The sequence below is a fragment of the Kogia breviceps genome, chromosome 2 (genome assembly GCF_026419965.1).
Source record: "Kogia breviceps isolate mKogBre1 chromosome 2, mKogBre1 haplotype 1, whole genome shotgun sequence".
NCBI classification, from domain to species: domain Eukaryota; kingdom Metazoa; phylum Chordata; class Mammalia; order Artiodactyla; family Physeteridae; genus Kogia; species Kogia breviceps.
The window spans coordinates 134,728,093-134,755,370 of record NC_081311.1 but is presented as its reverse complement, the minus strand read 5'-3'; the positions used below and the strand labels follow the sequence as shown (position 1 = coordinate 134,755,370).

Genomic DNA, 27,278 nt, shown 5'->3' with positions numbered 1-27,278 from the left:
TATGAGTGCCTACCACGTGGCAGACATTATTCTAGAGATTTTATACATTAGCAAATATGTGTGACACCAGGCAGTGGAGACAAGAACCTACACTCATGAGATTAATTACTCTAATGGAAGGAGACAGGATAAACAAGTATGTTAGTTGCCCCGACAAGCCCTCAGGCAAAGGTAAGGCAGAGAAATAGAGTTGTTAATCTTAAGGTCAGGAACAGACTGCAGAGGAACCTGAGTAGGAATTGTCCTAAATGTGTTCAAGGAAAAGGCAACAAGAGTCATAGGATCGGAGTGCGGTGAGCCTAGGGCAAAAGTGGGAGAGGGGAGCTTGGAGAGGCTAGAAGTAAGGGACGACAGATGATAAAACTCCAGATCTTATTTTGGCTGAGGTCAGAAGCCATCGGAGGGTGGGAAAGGAAGTTCTGTGATCAAACTTAACATTTTAAGAGGACCACTCCAGCTGCTATGTTGAGAATAAAGTGTAAAGTGACAAGGTTGGGAGCAGGAAGACCACTTAGCTTGAACAGAGGTGTTTGGTAATCAAGGTTGTTGATGGATTCTGGGTCTATTTTTTTTTTTTTTTTTTTGCGGTATGCGGGCCTCTCACTGTTGTGGCCTCTCCCGTTGCGGAGCACAGGCTCCGGACGCACAGGCTCAGCGGCCATGGCTCACGGGCTTAGTTGCTCCGCGGCATGTGGGATCTTCCCGGACCAGGGCACGAACCCGTGTCTCCTGCATCGGCAGGCGGATTCTCAACCACTGCGCCACCAGGGAAGCCCATGGGTCTATTTATAATATAGAGCTGGCAGAATTTGTCAAGGGATTGGATTCTGTGTGTGTGAGAGAGGAGATTTTTGGCCCAAGCAACTGAAAGAATTGAGATTTACTGAGATGGGAAGACTTGGAGAGGAAAACATTTGGTTTGGAGGAGACGGGAAGAGGAGTTGGAATAGCTGGAGACTCCAGTTAGTCATCTGAGTCCAGATGTCAAGTAGGCATTGAATTTATAAATCTGGAGTCTAAGGGAGAGGAAATCCAAGCTGACTATTTGGCATTTAAGATTTTCTTCATATACATTTTGCAGAATTCTTGTTGTATTTATTGTAATAATTCTTAAAAATTTATTTGGGTTGCTACTGTAAAAAGAAGTTTTTTCTTTCATTATACTTTGACTAGGTTTTGCTTATGTTTACATAGGCTATTGATGCCGGCATGTATCATTTTGTGCCAAGCCACCTTGCTGAATTCTCTTAATTTATAAAAGCTTTTTCATAGATTTACTGATTTCTCTTCTCCTTTGACTTTTCTGTGGAATTTTACCAAACTCTTCAATTCTGAGAAGTACCACTTTCTTTCATGGCTTGATTTGCTTTCCTTTGCCTAAAATATCAATTATTTCTTGTCTTTTCCTGTGAGTTTCTGTTCATTCCCCCAAACCCAACTCATGTTTCCCATCTGTCAAACATTTCTGGATTTCTAGGAAAGTTTCTCTTTCTGTGAGCTGCAGCTGCACCATCTGCATACCTGTATTAGAATAATCATCAAAATTTATTCTAATTTTGTATATATCTTTCAGTCCTTTGGGGGAAGGAGAACTGGGTCTTACTGCCTTTACACACCCAGTATTTAGCTGAATCTGCTACATGGTTGTCTGTTACAGGATAAATGTTTGTTGAATAGATGAGTAGTCAATTTGGGCAGATTAAAAACATTTGGAAATTGGATAAAGTTTTTCTTCATATAGATTTTATAAACTTGTTATATTTATTGAAACACTTGTAAAAATTCATTTTTGTCACTATTGTAAAAGAAATATTTTCTAAAGTGTAATATAACTTTGCATTTATGCTCCTAAAAATTAAAGGCCTATTAGTTTAGAAAATTAATGTAGGAACCTTGTTTCTGTTTTTTCATAATGCTGAGTGCACGAACATGCTTGGATTTGTAAGACCTTAAATTTTGAAAATACTTAATGGCTGGATGTTATGTATTTACTTACAAAGAAGGCCTTTTATTTTGCATGGTTTTTATTTTTGCCTAGGAATCATCAAAGCATTGAATTGGCCATGTGTAGAATGTCTACTACTGTTTCTGTTATAAATCAGTTAAGGGGTTGTCCTAGTAAGTGACACTGAAACATATTTATTAGAATAATTATTTGTAACATTTTTTATTGAAATAGAAATATACTTTATCAAATGACCAATCACAGTTCACTGTTCATTGCTAAACACAGTGGGAAATACAGCATGCTTCTTTCTTACAGGGAGTAATAAATGTAGGCAGAGAGGTGAAACTGGTACCCAGGGGAAAAAATGGGAAAAATGTTACATTTCTGGAATCTGTTGTATGTGCCTTATAGGGAGACACTTGATATAGGGGGGTGGTAGGAGGATGTTTTCAGCTAAATTTTGAAGCATAGGTAGAGTTTAATCTGGTTAGAGAGGCAGAATACACTAGTTTGGAAAAAAATAGAATGAGAGGCACAAAGGTAAGAGCTATTAGGAGGTGTAGAAATGAGATACTGATTTCCATCCTAGGACAGTAAAAATTTTTATAATTTGTTCCATCAAAGAAAATGCAGTACTTTTGCTTTGCTGTAGTGAACACACATTAATTGAATTTAATGAAGGCCGATATCAGATCTCTTTTGTTACCATGTTTCTTTGTATTGCCAAGTAATGCAAGCACATATGCTGATTTTAAAAGACAGAAAAATAGTTTACTTAATTCCATCATCCCTAGTAAGCTAACAGTTAACATTTTAGTGCATTTTTTTTCCCTAGGTGTGAAAAACATACATATACACATTTTGTGTTTTTATTAAATGAGATCCTATTAGCAAATTATTTTTAAAATACGTATATTTTATTCTCTGTGTTTTGTTTTTGTCTTAGGAGAAAACCAAAAGCCAAGGCACCGCTTCCTCCAGCGGTGGAGGAGACCAAATACCTTGATGCCTCTTCAGTTGATGATTCTGTAGAATCTTCTGCTTTTATCATGGAACAGAAAGAAAACACGATAGATAAAGATATTGAACTCTTGGTGGTTCTACCTGGGGATATTATCAAATCTACTACTGTTCATGGCAGGTACGATGGAGTGAAGGAAATACCAGGACTTCCCTTTCTTCTTCTGTAATTGAAACCCTCTGTTGTAGACTTCTTGATTTTTTTCTTTGATCACTCAGTTTACTTATCTATTAAAAAGGTAAATGCTAAAAGGTATTAAAATTTTTATAACAATGCTTTAAATATCAAATCTATGAATTCCACAACCCCAGTGAAGTGACTCTTGGAATTTGGAACTATTTTACATTTTGTTAGTCATTAAAAAAAATTTTTTTTAATAGCCTTTTCCAGAGGAACAGTCATCAGTTTTATTGATTTTCTAAGTCAAACTTACACAGCAAGCCACGGACCCATAAGAAAACTCTTTCCCTTACTTCCAAATTATTCTTTCTCTTTTAAGCTGCTTCTCCAAATTTGACTTTGCAGAAGTTATTAACTACTCTTAAAAGGTAATACTCTTTTATTTATCAAGACAGATAAATCTGTCTGTAGAACTAGCAGGATTTTTCACATCACTGAATGATTTAATAAATTTATTTAAAATGTGGATAAATTTAATAGAAACATAGGATTAAACTTTAATCCAGCGAGAAGGGAATATGTGATTTAGGAGACTGATATTTTTAATATCTGAATAAAAATTGGAAAAATGGAATAAAGCCAAGTGTAATTTTCCATTTCATTTTGAAGTGGAAAGTTACATAAGTTGTATACTTGGTCTTGTTCCACCTTTCACCTTCAACTACCCGTTTGTTATCAAGAGTCCTGTTTTAGAAATTTAAGCTCTTTTGACCTTAGTATTGCATGTGTGTGTGTATGTATATATGTGTGTGTAAAACGAAAGAATAAGCAGGCAACATATTGAGTACTGTATTTTTGCAATGTGGTTTTATCTAGATGAAATTTATTCAAGATAACCTTAATCTTGAGATTTATTCTTAAGATTATGTACAACTTTATGAATTATTGAAAGTTCATGAAAATAGAAAAGTTCAGCATTAGCAAACAATACATAGTATTGTATATTAAATTCTCACAAAATTTAAGTAAGTTGCACTTTGCCATTTATTTTGTATTGGAAGTAGTTTAGGAGATGACCCATTGAACCATATTTAGGAGGTTGAGAACCCTGTGACTGACCTTGGTGGGCTTCCACCTTAGATGCAGGTGGGTTTTGCCTCTTCTGAGGGAGGAAGGCATCTTGTAAGTTAGAGACAGTGGCCATCGCCTCATCTTCAATCCTTGAAATCACACCATTACCCTGGTTTTAAAATAATAATTGTAATGGATGTGGCTAGGGGTAATAAAGGCAATTCCTCTTATGTTCCCTGAATTCAAGGTAATTTTTTTTTAAGTCAGTATTTTTTTCCTAGTTCTTCACTGATGCTGACAGGTAACAATGGTTTCATTATCAGAACTCCTCAAAATTTCATCTTGAATGTACCAGTCATCTGTTTATATTGCCATCTGCTCTACTCTCAGCCTTCTGGGTTCTTTTGTTTGTTTGTTTGTTTTTAACCCTCAGTGATTTCAGTATTAGAATCACGGGTTTCCCCTCTATCCTGTCACCCATCGTAATCACTTTAAACTTTTCCACATGCTACCCTGAGCTAACTTTTCTTCTGTTTCCTTGACTCTGGGAAAATACATCTATAGTGTACATCCCCTGTCCACCTGGACCGTGGTATGTTACCACTTTGAAGGTGATCCAATACTGAGATCTTAGGTTCTCTCTTTGACACAACTTTTTTGAATCTAGCTTATCCACTTTCTCTTTCTTAATTGGATTTGTTCTTCATCCTCCTTATTAAGTCTAATTGATGATTTCTCTTCCTGTTGCTGCATTTTTCTTCATATTTGACTTGGATTCTGCATCAGTCATTTCTACTACATTTGTGCTTACAAGGACCCTAGACTTTCCCCACCCTTTTGACCTTCCAGCATGTTTGCCTTCCAGGTTCCTAAACTGGACTAATTTTCCATCAGTCAGCTTTTTGTTTCTGGGTCACCAACTGTTGTTGAATTGCTTCAGTTTTCTTATCTATAAAAAATGTTTTATAACTGAATTGTTGTTGGGATTAAATGAAATACTTATCAGTGCCTGGCACATAGTGACTTCCACCATTTTCTTTTGAGAACTGTTTTCCTTAGCCCTGGGCTCTCTCCATTCATTCCCCACCCTCAGGTTAATCTGACTAAAACATACCTCTGTTTGTGGCACTCGCTTTGATAAAAGACTGCAGGGATGGCAATTCAACAAAGTAAAGTAAGGAAGTCCAAGCTAACAAGCCTGGACACTGGGGCACCTTCTTCTCTTCTCCTCTGGAGTTAAGCAGTCTTTCCTTCACTACTCCCCCTTTGAATAGCTTAAGCTTCAGCCGCATGACTCTTTGATTCTACAGATACTCTACTTTTTCCACCTCCACACTTTTTTTTGGAAAGCCATTCCATCTTGAGTACCTTACCAGCTACATTTTATCCAGTTAATGTAGCTCAAGTGACGCTTTTGATTTAAAGGCTCCCTGATCTCCCCAGAGTGAACTATTACCTCTGACTTCCAAACTCTTCTGACACTTTATACTGTTGATAGGACAGTCATACATTGTCCTATGCTATAATTTATATGTGTATCTTATCTTCTTAAATAAACCATAAGATCCATGCAGGTATCATGACTTTTGTTCTGGGTGCTTAGCACAGTTTATTTTCTTTCTTTCTTTCTTTCTCTTTCTTTCCTTCCTTCCTTCCTTCCTTCCTTCCTCCCTCCCTCCCTCCCTCCCTTCTTTCTTTCCTTCTTTCCTTCTTTTTCTTTTTTTTTTTTTTACAGTTTCTTGCAATGTAGTAGGCATTTAGTAAATTCAGCATATTGTCTCCCGAAATCTTATATGTTGATGGAAGTAGCAACTTAAATGGTGTGTCTTGAAGAGGCATTTGGATGGGTCCCAGTAACTTTCCCAGAATCTCTTAAATATATTTCCTCAGGTAGAGGGTAAGGCAAGAATGCCCCAAATTCTGATTGCTTTTTAAATTTTGTTTGAAAAATTTAAGCTAAACTTTAAATTTTGGGGCTGAAAAACTTTTCTGAGAGTAGAACTTGTTTTATATCAGTGTTTTTACTAGGGGGTTTGATTTTGAGACTTTGTTCCTAATAGTTTTATCACTCAGGAATGACTCAAGTTGTAGACACTATGACTAACTTTTTTTAATATATTAAATGTTTATAATTAAAAGTGGTTGTGTGATTCTGAATATTTCAGGAGTGTGATTCTGGATATCTCAGGAGTGATTCCAGATATTTTAGAAGGCCATTCAGGATATCTTAAGAGTGTGATTTGGGGTATCTTGAAGCAACTGCTTCAAGCCAGCAACTGCTGGCTCGTTATTAAAAAAAACCAAAAAAACAAAAAAACCAACGTTTAACAATAGCAACAAAAACAAAAATGTACAAATAGAAAAATTTATTCTATTTCTGAAAAATGTTAGCTACCTATGTGAAGACCCATGATATAGATAACTTAAATTTCTTCTGGGCTTTGTTACCATAAATGGAATAGGAAAATTTTCAACAAAATGATACAGGAATTTAGTGGGGGACTACAGAAGAATCATTTTAAATAAGTTTAAGGGCATAAGGTTTTCTTAGCTAAATCAGAGTTCTGTATGTTACTGTGAAGGATCTCTAATTTAATTTTTTGAGACCATCTCTTCTTAATTTGTCTAAATATTCTTTGTATACTATATTTATTTTGATAGTATTATTTATATATATAATATCAATATATAATATCAATATGAGCCTGAAATAAATATTTAGAAACTTACCATGTGCTTCATTTAACTGTTCAGAAAAGTTTTGCTTCTCAAAATGTATTCTTGGGGAAGATTTTTAGAAAGTTCCCCCTCTTCTATACAATTCATACAGAGATATGCTCAGAATGTTTCATTTTCGAGAATGTAACACACAGCATTATTTTCAGAAGAATGCACTTGTTGTACATTGATTTTTCACCAAAGAGCTTATTCGGATTAAGGAACACAAGATTGGAGGTGGTAATAGACTTTATGCTCAGGGGCAAACTAAAAACTTGTTATCCTGAATCAGGTTAGGAGCCTTCTGCAGGCTTACCACTCTTTTGGTACCAGAGCTTAGTGATATTGCCTCTTTAGTGACCAAAAGTCACCCGATGTCTGTTATCTTGCCTTTGCGATCCTTGACTTACATTGAAGATGGCTGAGTGGCAGCCTGAAAACTCTTGTGCATTTCTGTGTGTCCTGTTATTACGAACGATTGGATTGAAGGAAGAAGTACAGGTATATGTGTATGTATATGTGTATATATATCTGTGTGTGTGTGTGTGTGTGTGTGTGTGTGTGTGTGTGTGTGTTTGTATCTGTGTGTGCTGGTGAAGTAAACGACCTTTTTCACCAGGCAAAGCAGCTCTGTGCCTTATTAAAAGTGAGCATTAAAGAATACTACTGTTAGAGGCAAGCTGCCTAGGGGCTGTGCTCCCCAGAAAGTACCACACTATGCAATAGCGTAAGTGGTGGTGTCTACCAGTACTTGGGAAAAGTTAATTTTTAATGAAAATGAGTTTATAGGCTAAACTGGCATAGACACTACAGAGAAAAAGGAAATATGTGGGTATGTTTGTACATCACTGTAGGTCCTTACCTTATAGTCAGGTGTCATTCTCACTGAATAAGTATTTTTCCTTTTTCCTCTTTCTCTGGGGACACTTAAAAAGCAGTTTTCATTTGGGAATTTGATAAAAGATTGACATTAACCCTCTTTGTTAACCTAAAGGGAGAGCATTCTATGGGTATATTAGCATCCTCTCTCTCCTGTTACTTACGATATTTTATGACCTGAATACCATAAATAGGAATTTGCTTTGATCTGAGCAAATCTTAGAATACCAGGAATGAAAACACAAAGAAAGCATAGAACTTGAAGTTAGAAATCTCCAGCTCTACAGTTTATTACATAACTTGCTATGTGATGTCAAGCAAGTCACCTCACATCTCTGGCCTTTAAGACCAGAGTTTTGAAGGGCACTGGGTGGGTCAGAGAACTAGCTCAGGAGAGTTTTACATGGACTACAGTGCCACCTATTGGAAAAAAGTCGACTATGAAAAACGACAAGAAATTACTGGATCAATGTGGGTCAATTCTGTTTACCTCACCCCTCTCCAAAAAAAACAAAAAAACAAACAAACAAACAAAAAACAGTAATGCAACGAACGGTATGATCACAGAAGGGTTTCAGAATTTCGTATCATTCTTATATTTATTGGAAAATGTCAAATGACAGATATGACAGATGTGTGATGAATACATTATATAATAGGGTAATAGATTTCAAAAACATACTGCTAAAAATCTGTTGCATGGCATAATCACATTGAACTCCATAAGGATGCTTTAAATTTTGGTTTAGATACTTTTTCAGTTGTACCTGCTTAAAATAAAAGTTGGAATTTTAGCTGTTAAGTTATTTAAGTGTAACAGTCCTGCCTGAGTTTCTACCTAGTTGGAATCCTGTACTCCAGGCTTTGGCACTCCCCCACTGCCCTGAGCCAGGCAGCACGTAAGCCTCTGTTGGCTGATCGCTCTCCTGGTTTGAGAAACAGTGACAGAATACTAACAAATGCCCTCCAAGTCCTAGGAGGGCCACCCTCATCCCTTTCCCCTCCTGGCATCTACACCTTATATCAATGACCCTTCTAATTTTACTTTTAATTTTTTATGACTATAAATGCAATGGTTGGGCCTTACAGAAAGTAGGAAAAGACAGATAAGCCAGAAAAAATACTTAAAACACCATGTCATTATTAAGGAGAAAGATTACAGTTACTAACATTGTGGTATACAACCTTTTACTCACACAGACATATACATAGACATACACCACAAACACTCACAATTGTATATCTACACATATACCTATATAGGAACCTTTTCCTCTTTTGTCAATATGACATCATATTGTACATGCATGCTATCTTGTAACTCGCCTTTTTTTCAGTTAATAATTTCTAACTTTCATGTCAATAACATTTTATCTTATCCTTTGCCCATATTTGAATTGTTCCAATTGCAATGAGATATATTTGTGGTATTTCTCTTTTTATAAGGGGTGCACGTATGTATGTTTAATAGGTATGTTCCTAAATCCTAGTTTTTATAAAGGTAATTGCTTATAATTAGCTTCAAATATAATATCCAAAATAAATGATCAAGTAGAGTTTAGTCTAAAGTGGAGAATTTCAACTTTGAGAAGTATCTGTTTTTAGTATTTGATGCACCTTTTATCAATTTAATACTACCCTGATCTGTTATTGTCTTCAAATTTAAATTGTGTGTTACTTTCTTCAAAATGTTTCCTATTGGCATAATTCAGTAAGCACTCTCAACTTTGAGATTAGGTTTATTTGTTTTATGTACCTGATCCACTTCATTTCATGCACACAAGCATAGTTAGAGAGCATTCCTGAACTCATTCTGAATTAGCTGGGTTAGCTTCATTCCTGAACTCATGACTAAACGAGGTGGGTTAGCTTAAGATAAATAAACATCAGTAACAGTGGAGAATGTTTTAAGAGTTCCTATACTGTTATTGGTAAGTTTAATTGGGTTGTTGGTATGCATTTGTAAGGGACAGCTGGAACCAATTCAACTCAACTCAGTTTTGAGCATGTATTGAGAATGGGTAAAATACCTTATTAGATACTGGGGTAGATTTAAAGAATCATACTAAGGAAGAATCTTACTCATTCGGGTTCAACCCCTTATCAGATGCTTGAAATCCATCTAGTCATAAAAAAAGACTTATTATCATGCATCTTCATTTTCCTGTGACAGTCCCTGTTTGTACCTATTATCCCAGAGTAATTACTAATAGTGCCCCTCTTTCGATCTCAGGTGTCCAGATTGGATGATAAATTTCATTGCAACCCTATTGGTAAGTGACTTTGTTTAAGCACCTCTAGGGTTTGGAAATTCACCTACATAGTTGTTGGAGCTGATCTGAAGGCTCTTTGGCGAATCATGACTTTCATTTTTGATATCCAAGTGGATCTTAAAAACACAAAAATGGGAAGTCTTGTCTTATCTAGCAGGTAGTAAAACTAGGACAAGATTACCCTTAATATGTGTCATGAATGCAGGAAGGGTCACTGGAGGATGTTAGGGGGTAACTTAGTGATGCCATCCATCTATGAAGTAAAACTGCAGCAGATAGCAGATAGCCTGTTGCAAACCATCCACCCTGTCCTGAATCCTGATGAGGCTAAAATGTAGCTGGATTAGCTAGAGTCAGGACATTTTGATCCTGACTTCACCCTAATTCTATTTATACTCCTCATAATCTGTTCATATAACTTCTCTAACCACAATTTTCTCATTCGTAAAGTGGGAGTAGCTTTTGTGGTGGTTGTGAGCTCAAATGAGATAACAGGTATGAAATTAATGCAAGGGATTGTTTGTTTCTATAAAGAGTAGGAAATCTCATAGGGATTTCTTCCATTTCAAAGAAGAGTTTCTAAAGAGTTTTTTTTTTTTTTAAACGGCCCTCTAGGCAGTCATAAGAGAAAAAAAATCTGTAAATAATGCAAAGCAGACTCTTAAATAATAAACCAAAATTGAAAGTAATGTGGTAGTAGAGAGGAGGAAAAGACTGCTTCTTACTTGAATGAGGAAGTAATGAACAAATTCAGCCACTCCTTTTCAACTTTTAATTATTTGGCTCAGGCTTCAGGTAGGCTGCTGGCACGTGCTCCTCCCTTAGCAAACAGGAGAACAAGCATCCTTCCTGTGGTGATCACGTGCTTAAACCTTTTTGCCAACTGCTGTTAGGTGCATCAGCTTAGGATAATTATCCTCAAACCAAAATTGTTGTTTTTGGTAGAAGTAAGTTGGCATTCGGGTGGATAACTCTAGATTATACTCAAGAGATGGTTTCGTTTTCTGTGGGAGCACTTTGTGACTAGTTAATCCCCAAAGCAGCCCCATTGCATGCAGGGCCTGCTTAAAAGTTAATGTCCTGCCTTTATAGTGTTACAGCTCCTTTATGGTAGAGCCGGTCAGTAATTCCCACCCTCAGAATCCACTAGGTCAGGGTCATCTCTTCTGTGCTTTTGGTGCCAAATGTTGAGCTTTCAGTTAAATATTTCAAGCAGTTGAACTGGTCTGAGGCTATTTTCGGATAAGGTCTTAGCCCAACTTAATGCTTATATCCCACTTCTGTGTAAAGATGTACTGGCTTTAGACACAACAATGCTACTAGTCAAGTTTGTTAATTAAAAAACAAAAAGCAAAACAGCTTTCTCACCTATGTGGTTTTTTTTAAAGCATGTGAATCTCCTTGCAACAATTTCATCTTTTCATGCATCAGACACTGAACGGAAATCTCAAATGCATATTATCTGCTATGTGTTTGAACTCATGGATGTTTAAGCAAAATTACCTGAGAGATAAATAATCATTGGTTCCTATAAATTCACATTCAATGACCCTGACCTACATTGTATTAGGTCCTGGGAAGAAAGTCTACTAAGAGGTGGTCCTGCTAGAGAGGAGTTCACATCTAGGTATAAATGGAACCCAGGTAACATCTTTAGGTTATTCTGCTCTTTGAGGTCTCTGAAAGATTGGCCTGAACCCCTGTTCCATAAATACCCTTTATAATATTATTGTACATTCCCAAGGGTTTATGTTCTCTCGGAGCCGCCTCTGGCTTGGACTTTATATCCTTTTTTTGGATTCTTATTTTCCAGTCTCTACTTTTTTTTTTTTTTTTTTTTTTGTGGTATGCGGGCCTCTCCCTGTTGTGGCCTCTCCCATTGCAGAGCACAGGCTCCGGATGCACAGGCTTAGGGGCCATGGCTAACGGGCCTAGCTGCTCCGCGGCACGTGGGATCCTCCCAGAACGGGGCATGAACCCGTGTCCCCTGCATCGGCAGGCGGACTCTCAACCACTGCGCCACCAGGGAAGCCCCAGTCTCTACTTTTTGAAATGTCCTCTCTCTCCTTGATTTAACCCCTCTCAAAGCTACCAGAACCATAGCGATGGTTTGTGGGTCACCAGGGAGAGGTTAGTAAGTATATCACATACCAAATAACTTAAATGAGCATTTTAGGCCTTCTATGGAGTCCTTTTAGCAACGCTGCCACTTGGTAGTGTCCCTGCAATCCTGGCCTCTTCCCATTGGCTGGCTCCTCTTTCTGTCTCTTGTGTCATCTTACCCTTTTCTTCCCGCATTAGATTTAATCCTATCACCTCCTTATGCAATATGTCTGGAATCTGACTAGTCTTAGCTATCACCTTCTCTCACCTAAATTTTTGCAATAGCTTTGTAACCTCAGGCTACTGTGAATCAGAATATTATCCTTTAAAAATGTAAAATAGGGCTTCCCTGGTGGCGCAGTGGTTGAGAGTCCCCCTGCTAATGCAGGGGACACGGGTTCGTGCTCCGGTCTGGGAGGATCCCACATGCCGCGGAGCGGCTGGGCCCATGAGCCATGGCCGCTGAGCCTGTGCATCCGGAGCCTGTGCTCTGCAACGGGAGAGGCCACAACAGTGAGAGGGCCGCGTGCCGCAAAAAAAAAAAAAAAAAAAAAAAAAAAAAGTAAAATAGATCCCATCACTCCTCAGAACCCTTTTGTGGTTTTCTACCTCACTTCATAAAATCCCAAGTCTTCACCAGGCCTTCCAGATCTATAAGAAAATCACTCTGATATCATGTCTACTGTTTTTACCCCAGCAGGCTGGTTTCTGTTTTTCTTTAAACATGTGGAGCACACTTCTGCCTCAGGGCCTTTGCACTTGTCAACTATGCCTGGAGCACTCTTTTCCCAGTATCCCATTCCATTCAGGTCTCTTTTCCAATGTCATTTTTTCAGTTAGGACATTTTCTTATCTCCTTCCTTATCTTACTTTCATCATGACATTTATCATTATCTGATATACTATATAATTTACTTGTTTCTTTATCCTCTTCTCTCCAGACCACTGGTTCGAAAACTATAGTATGTGTCAGTCAGCTGGAGTGCTTGTCAAAGCACGTATTCCTGTGCCTCACCCCCAGAGTCTCCGATTCAATGATCTGGACTGGGGCTTGAGAATTTGCATTTCTAACAAGTTCCCAGCAACACTGATGCTGCTGATTTGTGAATCACACTTGAGAATCTGTGCACTAGAGCTACTCTGTCCAATACAGTGGCCACTCACCACATGTGTGTTTAAACTATTTAAATTTAAGTGAAATGAAAAATTCAGTTTGTTAGTCCACTAGCTCAATGTATTTCAAATGCTCAGTAGCTATATGCAGTGAGTGGCCACAGTATTGGACAGGACAGATACAGAGCATTTCTATCATTGCAGAAAGTTCTATTGGACAGCCCTGCTCTAGAACATAAACTACATGAAGATGGATTTCTTTTTGGCTCCCCCCTTTCCCCCCCACCCAGAATTATATTCTGATATTTATATAGCTGGTCCACTTGGGCTTACTTTAGTATAAAGAATAAGGTAGATACATAACTTTTTTTTTCATCAGATTTTTCCCAATACCAGTTATTGAACGTTCAGTTCTTTCCCCAGAAATTTGAAATATCATTATCATAGGCAGTATTAAATCCCCATCTGCATTTTTGTCTGTTAGAGAACTTTCTGGTCTTTTGCATTTATCTGCCTGGGAATAGGAATATTTTCCAGACAAAATTGGCTTCTGGAATTATTGAATAAAAAGTTGAACCTGTAATTATAGAATGAGAGAATAAGGTTATAAAGAAGATCTGTAACTTTTACTTGCCTAAGAGTCATTTGTTAGAAAACATTTAGGCAGTGAGTTCAAAGGTTCTAGTCAGCATGCAACATTTTTGCTACAAAAAAAGTATAGTATAGTATACTATATATACTATAGTGTGCAAAGATTATAGATGACCATATTGACTAAAGGAATAGGCCATAATTATAATATTCTTGGCCCATTATCCATCACCTTTATTAAATTAGAAAATTTATATATCACAGAAATACAGTAATTCATTAAGGCATATCAGAAGGTTTAAATAAGAGTGTCAAATTGTTATTATCTTTAAAAAATTTTAAAGTATCTTTTTCCTTAAAAGTTTATATGTTTGTACATAAAGGGATGAAAAAATGGTAGCACAAAAATAGGGATTAACAAAACAAAAACAAAACTTTAAACTAATCAATATTTTTGTCGTTAACTCTTAGTGTATATTTCTGGCAGAGATTCTAAAGAACTGTACATTTAAGAAGTAAAAGATGTTTGAAGTGTAAAGTTTAGAATTTTTACATGAATTAGTTGGCACATTTATATATAGAGAGAGAAATATAATCTGAACATATCACCATTTACTACTCATAGACCACAGTGGACAGCTCTCCATTTAGTTGGCAGTGAAAATTCTCTTCTCTTCCAGCTTAACTGTATTTATAATTATATTGTATTTTTCTAGGCATTACCTAATCCTTCTTAAGTTTATTTACTATCAGGGAAAGAAGTACCATTTTCCAAATCTAGAATTGGTATGTAGCATCAAATTGCTATCATAGAGTACTATGTTATGAAAAAATGAACTTCAACAATACCATTATGCTAGTTTTTCTCTTGATGAAATTAAATATGTACTATCCAAAGCCAAAATTCGGGAAATTATAGAAAATTTATGTATGAACATACTAGATAGCTCAAGAGAAGGACATAAAACTCCTAAATATTACCGCGCAAGCATTTAATAAAGATATAGAAAAAGATGAAAAGTTTTGGGAAGATGGAATTATGAAGTTGCCTGAAAAATGGCAGAAGGTAGTGGAACAGAAGGATGAATACGTTGTTCAATAAAGTTCTTGGTGAAAACGAAAAAAAAAAAAGATATAGGAGGGCTTCTCTGGTGGCGCAGTGGTTGAGAGTCCGTCTGCCGATGCAGGGGACACGGGTTCATGCCCCGGTCTGGGAGGATCCCACGTGCCGCGGAGCGGCTGGGCCCGTGAGCCATGGCCACTGAGCCTGCGCGTCCGGAGCCTGTGCTCCGCAACGGGAGAGGCCACAACAGTGAGAGGCCCACATACAGCAAAAAAAAAAAAAAAAAAAAAAAAGATATAGGAAATGTATTTTGGGTATTAACACATATTCCAGAGAACACTTTTTTACTGAGGGACTTAGTCTTTTATTTATTTATTTTTCTTGGTATATGTATAATGGGTACAACTTGTATGTGGGAGAGAGAAGGGAGGTGAGTGTACTATTACGAAATACTCCTCTTTTTCCCAAAGCAACTGGAATGGCTTAAGAATGGGCAACAACCGTAGAAGGTGATGGTGAGGTAGAGTCTGAATCCAGGGGATGGTTTGAAAATCTCTATAAAGTGTTTGACCTCAAGACCACACAGTGCCAGACAACTAATCCTTCCCCAGCAGGACACTGGGGGAAGGATTGTCTGAAAATGTGGAACTAGCGAGGCTACATACCTGGGGGTTCCACTTAGGAGACTGGGAATGAGGTGCATATGAAAACAGATTACTAAATTTAAAATAGCATGCTGAACAGTGAGATTTTTAGCCTCATTTCCCTGTCAACTTTCTAAAAAACTGGTAGCTGGGTTCATATATCTACTAAGAAATTGGAGAATTATTTTTTATTGATAGTTATACCTCCCATTGGAAAAAAAAAAAGAGCTGGCCGCCTGATTACCCTCAAATGAAGCCCATCAACCTACGTACCTCAGTTCATGAAAACAGGACTTTCACACAGTGTTTTAGTGCCTCAGTCTTAAATACAGTCTAATAGCGTAGGATCTCCAGATGTTTGAGGAAAGCACATAATACAAAAGATTTTTTGGTGTGCTTTCCTTAAAGGCTGACAGTTAAGAAAGAATTAGAGCAGAAACTAACACACCATTGTAAAGCAATTATACTACAATAAAGATGTTAAAAAAAAAAAAAGAAAAGAAAAAAAAAAGAATTGGAGACCACACTGTTCTGTTGATGCTGTGAATGGAAACAAAAGTCTATGTCAACAGTTGGAGTCTGTGGAAAGGGAAGCAAAAAATTAAGAAGTGTCTCTGAATCTCAAGTTGGATTAACAATTCCCTATAGAGATAGGTTATGTATTACCATTAGTGTTTAAAAATCACTATTTAAAATTATCTCATGCATTTACTTGGTTATTTTTTCATTGTCTAGCACAAGAGTCCATAAACTTTTTCTGTCAAGAACCAGATAGTAAAAGTATTAGGTTTTGTGGGACGTACAGTTTCAGTCACATCTACTCAAATCTGCCAATGTAACACAAAAGTAGCCCTAGATATTATGTAAACAAATGAGCATGGCTGTGTGCCAGTAAACCTTTATTTACAAAAAACAGGCTGTGGGCCCACTTTGACCTGCAGACTGTAATTTGCTGACATTTGGTCTAGTCCATCTAGCAGAGTATTAGATCTAAGAGAGAAGGTATGCCATAACAGTTGTACCGTGTCTCCAGTGCCTAGAAAATATTAAATGCTGTTTGAAGAAATCTGTACGACACTCTTTAGGATTTGTGGGCTTCCTCACGTAGATTCTTTCTATGCTTTCTAAAGCCCAAAGGGTGATAATACTTTATGCTTATGAGAACCAGTTTATAAGCTAAAGATTGCTCATATTCCAAATGACATTGTAAAGGAGCATCTGCTAAACCAAGTGACTGCTTTTGGATAAGGAAGGGCTTTTCCTTCTACTGAAATCTATGATATGAAGACAATTTGGCAGATAAAATATACAGAATTTTTAAACCAACACAAGGATCCAAGCTCTCTTGAATACTATTCAGAAGTTTTAAACTATTATAATTTTGTCTGCTTAAATATCTTGTAGTTAGATTTTTTTTTTTTTTGTAGTTAGATTTTTAAGCAGCTTTCACAAATAGTATTTTGCAGCCTTGCTTTATCTACTGAAGACAAGAGGCCCTAGGAAAAATGCTTGAAACAATAAATTTAACAGTTAATGAAATTGTTCTATGATCAGCATTACTCTTGTTTTACAGTAAACCTATGATGGACTTGTTGATATTCCTCTGTGCACAGTATCACTTAAATCCATCAAGTCACACAATTGACCTGCTGTCAGCTGAAAAGAACCCCATTAAATTTAAGCCAAACACACCAATAGGAATGTTGGAGGTTGAAAAAGTAATTTTAAAGCCAAAAATTTTGGATAAGAAAAAACCTACACCTATAATACCAGAGGTAAGATTTTCACTGTAGATTTTGGTATCTCACAGCTAAAATACTAAGTTGAATTTTTTTAGTCATTATCTGCAGCTCATTGCAAATGAAATAAAATTGCCTTTCCTGGTCAGATTTGACGTAAACATGGCTGTTGTGTTTTCCTGGCCCACTTTGTTTAGGATTCACTTAGTTATTTATCCTTGGATTATCTAGAATTGGGGGAATACTAGAGATTTTAGATGTTCTAAAGTGATCTATGTGACAGTATCAGAATCTGACAATTATGAAAGATCTATATTTTAAGCTACTCTTTTAAAAAGTGTTTATATTAAAAAAAGGTTTTATATTCCTTTAATACAAATTCCTTTAAGAATTTATTAAAATAATTTTTGGCTTCTCTGTACTTGGTAAGCCGTAGTTGTAAGTTATTTAAATTATTGTTAATTTGAGCTACATGATGGCTCAGTTTTCTGTGATGTCTGAATTTTAAGCCAAAATTTTTAACCACTGTGATTCTAATATCATCAATTCTCCTTTATAAAATTGTTCTTTTTCTGTAAGCAACAGGGGTAGAAGTTTATGGGTTTCTAGAAATACTCATTCATTAGGAATGATATTAACCATTTTTAACTTCACAAAATATATAAAGGTTTACATAGTTCATTTACATATGACTTGAGTAATACATTCTCATATTTTCTTCAAAAAATTAATTTTTGGGCTTTCCTGGTGGCACAGTGGTTGAGAATCTGCCTGCTAATGCAGGGGACGCGGGTTCGGGTCCTAGTCTGGGAAGATCCTACATGCTGCGGAGCAACTGGGCCCATGAGCCACAACTACTGAGCCTGCGCGTCTGGAGCCTGTGCTCCGCAACAAGAGAGGCCACAATAGTGAGAGGCCCGCGCACCGCGATGAAGAGTGGCCCCCGCTTACCACAACTAGAGAAAGCCCTCGCACAGAAACGAAGACCCAACACAGCCAAAAATTAAAATAAATAAATAAAATAAATAAATTAAAATTATTTTTAAAAATTAACTTTTTTTGGACAATACTAAAACATTTGCTTTCTATAAAATATGAATATTAAATATTCACCAGGATATTGGGCTATTTTCTAGCAAGATATACATGCTATTTATCTAAATGGAAATAGTATTATTTATGCTATAACATGGGACTATATATGGTACTTTAGTTTTATGAATACATGTTAAACTTTGAAGATCTGCAATCTGTAGGTTTCACTTAAGATGGTCACGTTTCTAAATTCCATTTACATATAGAATTTAATTCAGTTTCATTAAAATGTGGAGATGCTTAAAATCTCAATAATTTTGAATTAGCAGTATTAAATATTTAAATAAGGACTATTATAATATTCTTTACTAATATATTAAAATTAACCAAAGTAGTAATAATAATAGTGACAACAACAATAGGTAGTCACAATAGTTAACGTTTACTTATTGATAATTTACAATGTGCCAGACACTGTGTTAAGCTCTTTGTAATGGATGAACTCATTTATCTTACCTCAAATAAGAGAAGTTCAAAAATGTTAATGTCTTAATTAAAATATCCCTTTTTTTCCATTGAGAGAACTGACCATTAGAAAAATATTTCTCAACTAAAAAAAATAGAATAAAACATAATTATATTATTATGTATGTTTGCTAATTTTAAAGTAAATATATGGAATAAAGCAAAACCTCTGTAGGACTAGATATGAGGATTTTATGTTTCTTTTTGGACTTAAATCTACTTAATAATTTACAAGAGTTATGAATTTAATCTAGATTACTTAATAAGCAAACTATTTCTAAGAATCTGGTTTGGATTTAGGAAATCACATTAATCAAAAAGAAAATTTTACAACAAAGTAGAAAAATACTGTTTATTGTACCAATATATAATTGTAGATTATCTCATTGTTCTAGATGTCATTGTAGAAAGTTTGTTTCAGTAAATCATGGTATAACTCTGGCTTTAATCTGTGTTTCAGAAAACTGTGAGAGTAGTGATCAATTTTAAGAAAACACAGAAGACGATAGTGAGAGTTAGCCCACATGCACCACTTGAAGAACTTGCCCCTGTTATATGCAGCAAATGTGAGTTTGATCCATTACATACACTATTATTGAAGGACTATCAGTCTCAGGAGCCGCTCGACTTGACAAAATCTCTTAATGAGCTGGGACTAAGAGAATTATATGCCATGGATGTCAGCAGAGGTAAGTAGACTTTTCACGTTATACATTTGGTGCATATATGTGCATGTTTTGTGTTTATGTGTAAGTGTTCTCAAGTTCATAATGGCATGTTAATGGATCCTGTAGTAAAGTCAATACATGTCACTGGGAATAAGAGAAAACGTAATAAAATTTAACTTGAGTTCAGTTATTCAAATTGGAATAAAAACACGTCTTTCTTAGCTGTCATCCAAATTTTACACCTTTCCATCTACCTATGAATATTTGGGCTGTAATTTGTCTTAATTCTTTGTGGTTTTAAGATGTAAACAGAAAATTAAAGTTTACATGTAAAGTCATTGTTGTTCTAAAGAAGTGTGAATTGCAATAGACTCACCATGGATTTGTCTGAGTCTTAATTATCTTTTAAATTTGGGAGTTTCTTGACAAATTTTTTTCTAAGTTCAGCACCCAAAATCAACTGGCTTATAAAATGAATCAGTGTACTTACAAAAATCTTCTAAATAGGAATAGCTTGGAGTGTAAATCTATAGAAATAATGTATTAAAATTTGGAGATTTTAGATAACGTTGGTTTCTATGATGTCTGATAGATAAATGCAAGTTTATTCAACACAAATCTGTTTTATTAGGAGAAATAAAAGTTTAGTGAAGAATGATTACTTACATCCTCTGTGTATTGAGAACTTCAAACTTTATCCTGAGATTGTGGCTTTAAATAATCCATAGATGACTATTTCAACTCAGTGATGTTTTATACTTGAACAAACATTATCTTTTCAGTCAATTTACCCTCTTTTGCCCCCTCCTTCTGTAGCCACTTCTGTTACTGCCTTCAATAAGTCATCTTTGCAAGGTAAGACACATGAATCAGTAGAAATAGACTATAATATGAAATCTCTATTTCTATTGGGTCAATTGAAAACAAGCTGCTAATTTTACCTGTTTTCTTATCATTACTAAGATTTTAATTTAGAAAATCTTTGGGTTTTATTTCCTGAAAAATAGTTTAAAGCCCCCTACCTTGATTTCTGAATTTAATTTCAGTAATTACATTTAAATAATTGTTTGAAAATTAATATCATCTTAAGAAAAATATATTCTTGACTCAGACAAAAAATGATGTTGCTATGATTTTTATTGTATACATATACTGATAACTTGGTGGTTCCATGGAAGAGTCTCAGATTATTTCTTTTGAAACAGTTATTCAGAATAATAAGGGTATATTCATCATAGGAAATATTTACAACCATTAAATTGTTTGTGAATATTTTGTAATAACATGGAAAGTGCTTATGCTACAATCAGCTTTTAAAGCTTTTTAAATGTTTAATACAGATGTTTTTTAAAAAAGCTTTTACATGAAATTGCTGAAAAGAAATACATAAAAATTTTAAGAGTTGATACCTTTAGGTGATAGGGCTATGGGTAAATTTTTTTCATCCTCCTTTTCTTTATTGTTTTTGAAAGTTTTTATTTTATTTAAAAAATTTTTGATTTACAAGGTTGTATTAGTTTCAGGTGTACAGCAAAGTGAATCAGTTATACATATATCCATCTCTTTTTTAGATTCTTTTCCCATATAGGTCATTACAGAGTATTGAGTAGAGTTCCCTGTGCTATAAAGTAGGTCTATTTTATATATATCCTTTTCTTTATATTATAGAATTTTTTAATGGAAATGTATTACTTTCATAGAGGAAAACTTTATTAAAAATTAGCCATTAATAATAAAGTCTAGAAATCTGTTTCCCCATTAAAAAAGGATAGGCTCAGATAATTGATTACTATAATAATTAACCCCTACTAAAAAAAACTTAATAAAGTGTACACATTATACATTATTGGATTATTGGAATCTTCTCTCTTTACCACTTCCAATTTTTTTATAACACAATGAGCCTCTCAATTCCAAGAATTAAGCCCACATCAGTAATAGTGTGATTATTTATTTTTAGTGACTGTCATGAAGACTAGCCTAATCAAAGGAGTTGAAAATTCTTATGTTTGTAAAGTGTATACTGGCTAATAATCAGAAGATAGGCATGTTAATTCTGACACTACATTAGCTTTCAATTTTCAATTTCATTGGCAAACTGATAGGGCAAATGGCTTTATCTGTGCGGATCTCACCTTCCACTTCTATAATAATCTAGAGGTAGGAAAAAGTGTCCTCTGGTTCTTCTAGCAACAGCATTCTTTTACTTGTACTTGGCTTTTGCTTCTAATTTTGCCAGTCTCTACATATGTAACCGAAAGCAAATTCCATAATCTTGTTGGCCTCAGTTTGAAGGTGTTGAATGCACTGATTTCTAATATCCCCTCCAGCTAAAAAAAAAAAAAGTATGTGGTTTATGCAGAGTATTAAATATTGTGAACATGATCTTGAGAGATTGTAATAGGAAAATATAAAAAAAAGCTCCTTTTACAGTGTCAAAATCTACAGGGTCAATCCAAATATTATAAATGCTCCTGCCTTCTTATTTTGTCCAATATTATCAGAAGGCTTAGAACTTTGTGTGCAATTATTTACAGCCTGTCTTTGGGAAATAGGAAACTACAGTATTTGAGTTGCTTTTCTAAGTAGGCTCAACTTCTTGTCTTAGTGTTTAACTCTGATTTGTAGTGATCCCTGAAAGTGAGTTTTAGGTGAAGACCTAGGAGTTAACCAGAGTAGAGGATGCCCAGATGCCTGGAAATTGCTTTACCAAAAATAACTACATGAGTACTCTGGTTATAGTTATTGCACTGCACCACCATGTGAACTTTCTATTTACTGTTCCAACTAAGTTTAATTGTATATCTACATTCAGTTAGTGGAGGAGTCTATCTTAAAATGAAATAGTAGCATTTCTTAAACAAAAAAAGAGGTATTACACATCATCTTTAAATGGACACTGGATTCAGTTCTACTATTTAATGTCTGTTTTTCTTGGTTCAAGTTATTCAGACTCTCTAGTCACCATCACCAAGGCCTCAGGTGTGTAATGAGATAGTACCATCTGCTTCCAATTCTTTACAGTCCCTAACTTATAAAAAGGAATCAGAATAATAACTTGTGACACCACCTCACAGGATTGTTCTAAAGACTGAGTTAGGCATGTGAAAAAATCTTTAACCACGAAGTGCTGTCCACATGTCTATTATTATTAATTGTTAGCATTGTCAGCATTGTATAGCATGCATAGTGCTTATTTAATATTTGAAGCATCAGATTTATGAAGTTTTAATCTGTGAAATATAGTTCTCCTTTAGTGTCTTATTGAGGAAAATTGCATTAATGTGTTTATTGGTGTTAACTATGTTTGCTTCCATGGAATAACTCCTACTTTGTCATAATTTATTTAATTTTTTAAACATTTCCTTTAAATAAAAAGACTATACATTTACTCCTAAGAAAGGGCTATGTATTTGAGACTTTACATTGAGCTGTAAGTTCTGCTACAGATATATCCCACAAATGTCAATATATAGTACTTTGTCTCCAGTGTCACTGAAATTATACTGTGGTTTACCATAAAACCCATATGTGTTTCATAGGAGAAATGTTTTTAAAATTTATAAATCCCCACTCCTGTGTCTCTCTCTCTTTCTTTAAAATTTGCAACTTATCTGTTGAAGAAACCAGGTCATTTGTCTTATGGTGTTTCCCACATTCAGAATTTTGCTGATTGCATCCTGTGGTGCCACTTAACTTCTTTCTTTATCCTCTGCTTCCTGTAAATTGATTGTTAAATCTAGAGACTTGATCAGATTTGGGTGAGATATTTTTGGTAAGACTATTTCATGGATGGTATTGTGTATTTCCATTAACAGACCTGTAATAACAAGTTATCTTTTCTTGATGTTAGCCGTCAATAATCTTTGCTTATGTCTTTTTTTTTAACTGAAGTATAGTTGATTTACAATGTTGTGTTAATATCCACTGTACAGCGAAGTGATTCAGTTATACATACATTCTTTTTTATATTCTTTCCCATTATGGTTTATCACAAGATATTAAATATAGTTCCCTGTGCTCTACAGTGGGACCTTATTGTTTATCCATTCTATATATAATAGTTTGCATCTACTGACTCCAAACTCCCACTCCATCCCTCCCCCTCCCCACCCCCATCTCGGCAACCACAAGTCTGTTCTCTGTGTCTGTGAGGCTGCTTCTGTTTCATAGGTGGATTCATTTGTGTCATATTTTAGATTCCACATATAAGTGATATCATATGGTATTTGTCTCTCTCTTCCTCACTTACTTCACTTAGTATGATAATCTCTAGGCCCATCCATGTTGCTGCAAATGGCATTGTTTCATTCTTTTTATGGTCTAGTAGTATTCCATTGTATATATGTACCACATCTTCTTTATCCGTTCATCTGTTGATGGACATTTAAGTTGTTTGCATCTTTTGGCTATTGTAAATAGTGCTGCTGAGAACATCATTGCCAATGTCTTGGTTAATTAGGAGTTAGAAAATAAATATAATCTGTTACAAGTATTCTTTAATTATCAGTTGAGATATTTCTAAAAAAGAAGATTTCCCTATGTCAGCTATTTGTCTACCTAGATAGAGTTCATTCAGAAAAGACAGGATAAAAGTGTGATTCTTTCCTTTAATCAATTTTTAAAACAATGGACAATGAGAATCAGTTATTTTTTTTGGTATCATTATGAATTTATGGAATTAAAGCAATATTTCTATTTATTGAGATATTCTTATGATGCCCAAATTGTCCTGACTTTGGCCAGGAGAAACAGTATCACATTGGCTCCTGAGACGGTTCCTTTTAGTGGGAAATGGTATTTAGAGACAGTCTGAGCAAAGGTGACTCAGCACTACTGGGTTTGTCATTGTTTTTGGCCCTTTCAGTTGACATTAGGAAACACTTTTTAGAAAATGAAATATTACCTATACAACTTTGAGGTTTGATGTTTGCCATTCTGCTTCAATGGTGGTTTAATTTCAGCACTATTGACATTTTGGGCCAGATAATTCTTCGTTCTGGGGGGCTGTCTTGTGCATTGTAGTTTGTTTAACAGCATCACTAGCCTGTACCCAGTATATGCCAGTAGCACATTCTCTTCACCCTTCCCCCAGTTGTGACAACCGAAATTGTCCCTAGGCTTTGTTAAACGTCTTTGGCGGGACGTGCGTGTGTGTGTGCACAAAATCACCACCAGTTCAGAACCACTGGATTAAAGAAACAAAGTTTTTAAAACATGTAACAGAGTGCTGAGTAATTATAATGAATCATGTTTTGGAGAATTAAATATTTCAGAATAGTTTGGCTCCGAGACAAAATATATAATTCAAAGTCAACAAAGGGACAGACTATATGATAGCAACTTCATATCTCATTTAATTCGAAGTGTCCTTTTTACTTCTGAAATGTTGGTAGTTACGGATAAAACACAGACTCTTGAGTCGCTTCAGTTTCCTCTGCTGTGGAACAGGAACAATAATACTAAATTTGCTTGTTGCTTTGAGAATTAAAATATGAGGTGCTGAGCAGAGTGCGTGGTTCATAGTAGAGCATAATTAATAGCTTTTATCATTAGATAAAGTTATCAAGGGAAAGTAATTGAGGAATAGTTCACCTCGGAGGTGAACATATAACCCCTCAAGCAAAAGTAAGGTGCTTTTCTTCTATTTTAGAATCCTGCCAAATATCACAAAACCTAGACCTTATGAAGGATAAAGAAAATAAAGGGTTTTTCAGCCTTTTTCAACGCAGTAAGAAAAAGCGGGAGCAAGTACGTATTTTCTTATGTAGCATTTTATAAGATTCTTCTACTCTGTTTTTAAGTGCACTGGCTTTTCGTCTTGGAATTACCTGTAGATTTTGCTTTTTCTTTCTTTATTAGACCGCCAGTGCCCCTGCAACTCCTCTAGTAAGTAAGCATCGTCCAGCTTTTACGAGGAGCAATACCATTACCAAACAGTATATTTCAAACACCCTGCCATCGGATGCACCCAAGAAGAGGCGTGCTCCACTGCCTCCAATGCCAGGGTCTCAGAGAGCCCCCCAGGACCTTGCTCACATCCAGGAGAGGCCAGCTTCTTGTGTGGTGAAATCCACAAGTCTGGATGAAACAGAGGAGGTATGTAAATTTGTTTTGTTTTTTATTTTTAGGATGGAGCAGGGGACCATCCATTTTTCCTCTTAACTAACTTGTCCTTTTCCACATAGGCTGCTAATAGTAGCAGTTACTAATATATAATAAGATGAATAACTAGTTACTAATAACATTGGTACTGTGAAGAGATTCTATATGTAGAGCTCTGCAATGCAGTAAAGAATAAATATGTCAGTTTTAAGTAGCTTTTATATACAAGCAGATAAATCATCCATAAACCTTAAAGCCCTGGTTTATTAAGGCCCAACTGGAGGTTCTTGCTTGATGCATGTATTAAGAATGGAAATACTTATTTTTGAACACTTTTTTTTTTTAAACAGCAACAAATATTTATGTTGCATTCGTGGGTTTCTAACTAGATATAGTCAGGTCTTGACCTGACTCTAAGATTCTCGGGGTGGGAAATCCTTGTGTCTGCCTGATACATAAATACTCTATAATAAAAAAGAGTCTTTATATAGCATATATTGTATTTACTATCATATACTTTTATGTTCAAGGCACTGTTCTAGGTGTACCTTTTTCTCAAACATTCTCACTATTGCTCTCTTTAATCCCAAATTTTCCTGGAGCATGCTGTTTTGTAGAAATCCATTTGCAAACAAGTTTTCATGCCTATGAAGTCTGTACATTCCTTGCTTTTATTCAGGTGAATTACAAGCGAAGTTTTAAGTAAATGTGATTGGACATGAGACCATATATTTTGCTGCTTGTAATCAAATGATTTAAGTAACTCTGAGAGCAAATTTTATTTTGAGGTATTTGAGAAACCGAGGAGTTTTCTTCTATTTAGATGAAGGGTTTTATTTCCCCCTTGGACGCTTAGTAAATTCAATGCTCAAGTAAATGAACACTTCTCAACCAACTAATAAACATTTTTGTACTTCCTTAACCTTAGAAAAATTTTAACTATAGTTTTTCATTGCAATTGATAAGCTCTCTTATGTGTCTTTAGAAAGTAGCAACTGGATTAGATAGAAATGAGCATAAAAAATGTTGGAACTCGGTAGTTATTTGGAAAATCATCTATTAAACTGTCTTCTTATTTCTGTAAGGCTCTCTTGTCTAATGGTTGTGGTATGAAGTCTCACCTTGCCCATCAGGAGGATAGTTATTTTTTCAAATGATAGAATCATTTACTACAGAATTTTCCAGGGTAACTGCTTGGTAGTTGGATTCAGCCTTAAAAAGCACGTGGGAGTGCCATAGTCAGGCAAGAGGAATCCCGTTGAAAGATGCAGTGAATGTCAGGGCTGTGGCAAGTCTGGGCATGCACAAGAAACAAAGCTTGAGCGAGGCAGGGACCAAATCAGGGTCCCAGAGACCTCATTTTGTGGCCATAACTAGTTTGCATTTCTTCATAGTGAATCATTTAAAAGGTAGCACTTTCAGGATTGTTTTATATTTTTAATTACCATAAAACTGCACTGTAAGAGTATAACTTATCATACTCATGAGTGGTTACCAAAGTCGGTCTTTTTCTTTATATAGAAATACATCTCAGCCCCTGCTCACAAACCTTTATTCCAGATGACTTCAATCTATTTCAGTAAATGTCCTTTGTGTTGGGAGCCTGAAGAGGTCTACGTTGTTCTTCTAACAGTCAGCTTCTTAAAATTCTAGGCCATGCTA

The 27,278-nt window shown here is 35.5% G+C and overlaps 1 protein-coding gene across 15 annotated transcripts in view; it reads left to right on the top strand.

Moving 5' to 3' along the window:
- Positions 1-27,278, top strand: part of COBLL1 (cordon-bleu WH2 repeat protein like 1) — a 159,706-nt gene that overhangs the window by 93,569 nt on the left and 38,859 nt on the right. For 6 of the 15 annotated variants that reach the window (XM_059052375.2, XM_067026203.1, XM_067026206.1 and 3 more), the window contains exons 3-8: positions 2,895-3,089; positions 17,118-17,319; positions 19,304-19,532; positions 20,328-20,366; positions 25,165-25,262; positions 25,374-25,610. In XM_059052375.2, the coding sequence (XP_058908358.2) occupies positions 2,895-3,089; positions 17,118-17,319; positions 19,304-19,532; positions 20,328-20,366; positions 25,165-25,262; positions 25,374-25,610 (1,000 nt within the window). Of the gene's footprint in view, positions 1-2,894; positions 3,090-9,990; positions 10,031-17,117; positions 17,320-19,303; positions 19,533-20,327; positions 20,367-25,164; positions 25,263-25,373; positions 25,611-27,278 lie in introns of those variants that run through there. The other 9 variants (XM_067026204.1, XM_067026207.1, XM_059052377.2 and 6 more) reach the window with 4 other exon arrangements.